At 40.8% G+C, this 6,632-nt stretch overlaps 1 protein-coding gene across 1 annotated transcript; it reads left to right on the plus strand.

Annotated features, from left to right (window-relative positions):
- The first annotated feature begins 2,592 nt into the window (after positions 1 to 2,592).
- LOC108292197 (platelet factor 4) lies at positions 2,593 to 3,629 on the plus strand. The gene is made up of 3 exons (XM_017512931.2): positions 2,593 to 2,855; positions 3,171 to 3,300; positions 3,423 to 3,629. Exons 1-3 carry the CDS (start codon positions 2,765 to 2,767, stop codon positions 3,508 to 3,510), a joined length of 309 nt encoding a protein of 102 aa, XP_017368420.1. The 5' UTR covers positions 2,593 to 2,764; the 3' UTR covers positions 3,511 to 3,629.
- Positions 3,630 to 6,632: the final 3,003 nt, after the last annotated feature.

A 6,632-nucleotide genomic window follows, 5' to 3' on the forward strand; every position in this document is an offset into this window, starting at 1 on the left:
AACTTTGGCTTACTGTAATTTTGTTATTTAGAAACTTCTTAATTTTTAAACCTTTTGACTCTTGAAATAACACTTCAAACACATTGTACAACTTACAAAAATATGTTTTTCCTTATATCGTTATTCTATAAGCTTGTTTTCTTATTTATTTTAGAGATGGGGGTCTTTGTCACCCATACTGTAGTGCAATGACATGATCATAGCTCACTGCAGCCCCAAATTCTTGGGCTCAAGTGATCGTGATCCTCCTTGATCTCCACTATAGATGTGCACCATCATGCCCGCTAATTTTTGAAATTTGTAATTCAGATGGAGACTCGTTTTGTTTCTAGGCTTGTCTCAAACTCCTGGTCTCAAGTCATCCTCCTACCCCAGACTCCCAGGCTGGGATTACAGACAAAACTACAGTGCCTGACTAAGTTTTTTTGTTTTGTTTTGTATTTTTTATTGTTCATACTTTTTTTGTTAAAATTAAGACACAGAAACACATTAGCCTAGGCCTACACGAAGTCAGGATCATCAGTATTACTATCTTCCAACTCTCTGTCTTGTCCTACTAGAAGGTCTTCCTGGGCAATAATATGTATGGAGCTGCCATCTCCTATGATGACAGAGAGATGATAGCAGCTCATACTTCCTGAGGAATCTGCCTGAGATTGGTTCACAGTTCATACTTTTTTTCTATAAGCAGTAGAAAGAGTATACCCTAAAATAATAATAAAATTACAGTATAGTAAATACATAAACCAGTAACATCGTTGCTTATTATCCTTATGAAGTATTATGTGCTATACATAATTGTATGTGCTATACTTTTATACAACTGGCAGTGCAGTGGGTTTCTTTACATCAGCATCCCCACAAACATGTCAGTAATTTTCACAGACATGTTTCAGTCACTGCTTCCTTTCACAACCATGAAGCAATAAGAGTCACATCACTAGGCAAAAGGAATTTATCAGCTCAACTGTAATCTTATGGGACCACTGTCATATATGCAGTCTATTGTTGACCAAAATGTTGTTAGGTGCTGCATGACTGTATATAAGTCACAGATAACTGCACTTGAAAAGATTAATATTTGGTGGGAGAGTGGGCAAATAATTGCAACTATATATTACACACATTAATAGAGAGATATGCTTCAATTGCTTGAAGGAGCAGATACATGAATATGTTAAAACTTCATCATCATCATTTTCAACACATAATCTTCACTAATGTAGCACTTTGAATTGAGTCTCTACCAGTACACTGGAACAGTGATAAATATTATAAACTCTGACTTCACAGTGTTTTCCAGTGTAGAAAACAAAACCATTTTTAACACTATGAAGTACACACATACATACGCATGTATCTCTGTGTAAAATATATGTGTATGTGTGTGTGTGTGTGCATTACCTGTGAGAAATAGAAAAAACAGAGTTCTGCAAGACAGAAAGGCAAGAGAACATGATTACATATCAGGGATTGTCAAGGAAGGGCGTTCTGAGGAATTGATATTTAAGCTGACACCAGAAGTATAAATAAGTCTTAGCCAGCTGAAAAGGCAGGTAGTGAGAGAATAAGAGAGATAAACTACTCAGCTCAACAATTACATTGCATATTTCTATAGAAGTCCAGTCCTACTGTGTATTAGGACGTCAGCTTTTTTCATGCAGTGGTCTCCTGACACCCTTCAGCACTTTTAATCAGTGTGACAGGAAACCTTGGGCTTTGGGTTAAGGGTGTACCTTGCCCTAATCAAGAGCCGAAGTCATTTTTTTCAAAGAAGAGAAGACGGTCCATATGAATCTCTTCTCCTTTCTTGTGTGGGATTCTGTTGCATCTGCTCCACCCTCACCTCCCAGCATTCTCACCCTCAACTCACAGACACCCCGAGTCCTCCCACAGAGAGCATCATTGCTCCCCACCAAAAGTGCAGCCCATCTCACCCTGTCACTGGTACTGGCTGAAGACACAGTAGGCACTGGGAGACGCAGCCTGGCAAACTGTCCTTGTCCTCTCTTCTGGGCAATTATTCAGAACGGAAACAATGAAGAAATAGCCAGGCGCTAAGATTTTACAAAAAGTAATGCATTCAAACATTACTTCTGCAATTTTTCTAAGAGTAAGAGTAATGAGAAAATAGAACTTGCGTCTTACAGTATACCGGGTGATTGTTGGTGGAGCCTGGTAAATTCCATCCAGAGACTAGGGGAGTTTTCCACATTCAGGTGAAATTCAGAAAAATCATCGCCTAGATACCAAATTAAACTTGTTAGAAGCAGAAAATAATTACAAATAACGCAGCCTTCACACACACCACCACCAAACTCAGTAGTAATCATTGGTAGTTGCAGCTGGGAGGCTGGAAAGAAAATAGGAACTGTCAGGGTCCTGAAGGCATCTGCTGTGTAACTTGCATGGTGACTACAGAGAACTTTACTATTAGTACAAAACAAAACACTTCTAAGATTCATGTTCTAACTCTACAAATGTGCTTGTTTGTAAGTTAAGGTTGAAGGTCCCAGCCAAGGCAGCTGCCCCAGCATTTTTTTTTTTTTTTTTTTTTTTAATAATCTTGGCTGGGCAGAGCCCGAGTCTTCCCAGCAGTGTCGTAGTTTTCGCACCGCAGTTCCTAGCTCTCCACCCCAGGCTTCCGGACTGGAAGGACAGCTGGGGATAAAACGCGCCTGGTGAAGCCCAGGAGTCACTGGCCACTGAGACTCAGCCCGACTTTCCCTGCGAGCTGGGGTCCTGCTGGAACCTCCGCGACAAGATGAGCTCCGCAGCCGGGTCCCGCGCCTCCCGCCCTGGGCTGCTGCTCCTGGGGTTGCTGCTCCTGTCAGCTGTGGTCGCCTTCGCCAGTGGTGAGAGCAAAAGCCAGGCTGTGAGGGCCGGCAGCCGCGAGGGGGGTCCGGGAATCCCTGGGGCTGGGGAGGAGTCCTCTAGGCTCCTGATCGCGGCCACACTTAGCGCGCGCGTGCTGAGTGTGCGGGCACCGTGCCAGGAGCTGCACGGGCACCTCGCCACCTGGTCAGCACAACTTCTCTCCGAGGGAAGTATGATTTATGGCTAAGGAGAAGAAGGCTGGAGGTAGTGAAAAAGGTCCCTAAAGTACCTCTGGCCACTCATGGAATCACCACCCCCTGCTTTCCCCCTCCTCCCCTCCCCTTCCCGCCCAGCTGATGCTGAAGAAGGAGATGGGGACCTGCAATGCCTGTGTGTGAAGACCACCTCCCAGGTCCGTCCCAGGCACATCACCAGCCTGGAGGTGATCAAGGCCGGACCCCACTGCCCCACTGCCCAACTGATGTGAGTCCTTACACTGCATCAGTCAGTGCCCCCTTCTGTGACTCCTCTGCCCATCCCACCCCTTCTAACCCCATCTGCAAACCCAAGGACTGAAAGGCCACTTCTTCTCTTTTCCCTGCCAGAGCCACACTGAAGAATGGGAGGAAAATTTGCTTGGACCTGCAAGCCCCACTGTACAGGAAAATAGTTAAGAAACTTTTGGAGAGTTAGCTGCCTAAGTGTGTGCATTTGCCTTATAACATACTTTCCCCCCTACTTTCAATGTAACTATGAAAGAACTTCTGATATTTGTATTATCCCTCTAGTTTTAAATAAACAAAATAAATCAAGTTGTAGTATAGTCAAAATACTTCTTAATAATAGTGCAAAAATTGTGTTGACACATAATTTCATGGAAGAAAAAAATTCTGATATTTTAAGCAAAAAATATTTTGAAGGAAGGTTTGAATACTGGTTTTGCTTAGCGTTATATGTTGGCTAATACATAGTCAGCGTTTACATAATTGCAGTACTTTATAGCTGCATATTTACCTTGAATATTATTGTCTTTGTCAATAATTATTAGTAGCACTTACATATTACTAGATGGCTTTTAAAAATTTTAGTAAATAAATAACACTGCTTTTATGCCCATGAATACATTAACTGGAAAGATATTAAGATTCTGGAAATGAAGAGAGGTACGAGATGATGGTATTTTCATTCATCCCTCAGGAAGGCACTGCTCTACTTTGGAAAGAAAGGAAGTTGTGGCAGTGTTTATTAGTGACCTATGGCTTCTGTAACAAATTAACACAAACTAAGTGGTGTAACATACAAATTTATTATCTTGCAATTCTGGGGGGTCACAAGTTCCAAGTGAGTTGAACATGCTAAACTCAAAGTATGATCAGAGCTGTGTTTCTTCTGAAGGCTCTAGAAGAGAATCTATTTCCTTTCCTTTCTCAGCTTCTAGAGGCATCTACATTCGTTGGCATGTGGACCTTCCATTGATTTTCAAACTGCATCACCCCAACCTCTACTTCCATTGTCACATCTCCCCTCTCTCCCCTGACCTTTCCACCTCTAACTCTGCCTACCTCTCATAAGGAGACTTGCGAATACATTGGACCCACTTGGATAATCCAGAAACCATTTTCATCTCTAGATCTTTAATACATCTGTGAAGACTCTTTTTGCCATTTTGTGACATATTAATCATTTCCAGAGAATAGGGCATGGGATCTCAAGGGTGACGGGCATTATTCACCCTATCACAATGGGCGAGAAGGCAGAATCTAGTTGAGGAATGAAAAAGCTGCAGACCCTTGTTCATGAGTACAGCTATTGCTCGACTTACGACCACGATTGTTTCCGACAGACCGGTCGTAACACAATTTGGTCGTAAGTTGAGTAGGCTATATGTACAGTACTGTGAAATGATGTTATAAAAATCTTTAACTCATATTTTATCATAACTTTCTTTCATTATTGTTACATATCATAATTTTCTTTGTTCATTTTATGCCATTTGTATCATATCTACACCATTTTGTTTCTTATTTTTACATTCGTCAGGTTTAAGTAAAACTGCACTACCAGTACAACTGGTTTAATATTGCAAAACATACAAAATTACAAAACACAGGTGCATACAAAAATACAAAATACAGGTATAAAAAATACCATAAAATATTGAAGACACAAAACACAAATTGCTGTACCAAGTCTGGGATAACAGTTGAAATGGTGCACACGGAGATGGTAGTGCTGCCGGAAGCTGGTCCGCACTGTCGTACGCCCAGCTGGGCAACGTTTGCGCTGACAGATGCAGAGCAGTTGTGGCTAGCAATTGTGGTCGTAAAGTCGAATGGTCGTTAGGTTGCATAGGTCATAAATCGATCAATACCTGTAATGTAATTTTTTCCTAAGGTGACAATGTTTGTGTAGACACAAGTTTAAAATCCTAAGAGAAAACAGAACATGGTACCATTTGATCTCTTTGGTGGTTGTGGAAAGGGTGGGTTTCTAAGATGACAAACTAATTAAAATAAACACAATTTATAGATGCTTTGGAAATGCCAGAATATCATAGAAAATTTCCACACCCACATTGCGAGTTAGAGAGTATTATTCCCAATGCAGAGATGAGGTGACAGTCTCTGGAAGGACACAGTTTGTGAGAGGCTGAGCAGATAAGTCTGACTCCCAACTCCCTGCTCTTGCTTTCACATTGTGCTGCCTTTCACACAGGCAAGTGGAATGTTAGCTAATTTTGCAGACAGAAACTGTTCCATGAACTAGCTTTTGAAGGGGTAGTAAGAATTTGCCAGGGGGCCAAAGGGAGGACTAGAACTGTCACTAGATGAATAATATGTAAAAAGACACCAGATAATTAGGTTATTTGCATGCTTGGACAATAGTTAATAGTTCTGCAGGGCTGCAATATTTATGGGGAGAGAGAGTGAAGCATGGTCTCTCAACTAGTTTTCACTCACTTGGTGTTTGTCACCTATGGTACAACGTATGCACTGCTACCCATATTATTTTTCCAAAACACAGATACAAATATTTCACTCCATTGCACAGGGCATTCAAGATCCAAAGTCCTGAGCATGGCACTCAACACTGTGCCACACTCACTTTCCCTCTGTGCCTTAGTTTCCTCAGCTGTGAAACAGGGATATTATGAGTGCCTCCTTCATGATGATCATGAGGACCAAAGTCAACCAATGCTGGAATGCTGTTGCCTCATAAATTACTGCTTCAGAATTACCTTGATCTAACGATACTGAGAACACTTTCGAGTTGCTACCTTTGTCAGCAAGGGCATGGGAAGAGGGCTTTCCTACTGGGTAAAGCTCAAGTCACACAGCAACTCCCTGTTGTTTCAACAATCGTGGAGTGATAAAGTTTAAATTTACTTAAACACCCTGCTAGTTGTAAGCAGTCATCAGAAAATGTCCACAAACTAGACACTTACTGCATAGTCATGGGCTCTATCAATAAAAGAAAATCACCAAAGGATATTTTGTTCTTGGACCTTGTTATGCATTTTTGTAAATTTTTATTTTTTTCTTCTAAGAACTGTCGTAAAAATAGTTTCTTCTGTAATGCATAAAACATTGAATGCTTAGTTGGTTTTAAATATGTATCCATATTTTTCTCTTTATAAAAGACAATGCATGTTTATTACAAAGAGCAGAAAATATAGATGAAATAAAAAATATTTTTCATAACCTGTAATTTCACCACTCAATATTTTTCTTTTCGAAAATATTAGTCATTTGATACGCTTACAAGTTGAACTGCGAACTTTCAATAAAGTACTTATTTGTACATACCATAAAGAA

Source organism: Cebus imitator, unplaced genomic scaffold (genome assembly GCF_001604975.1).
Source record: "Cebus imitator isolate Cc_AM_T3 unplaced genomic scaffold, Cebus_imitator-1.0 Scaffold480, whole genome shotgun sequence".
Lineage (NCBI taxonomy): Eukaryota > Metazoa > Chordata > Mammalia > Primates > Cebidae > Cebus > Cebus imitator.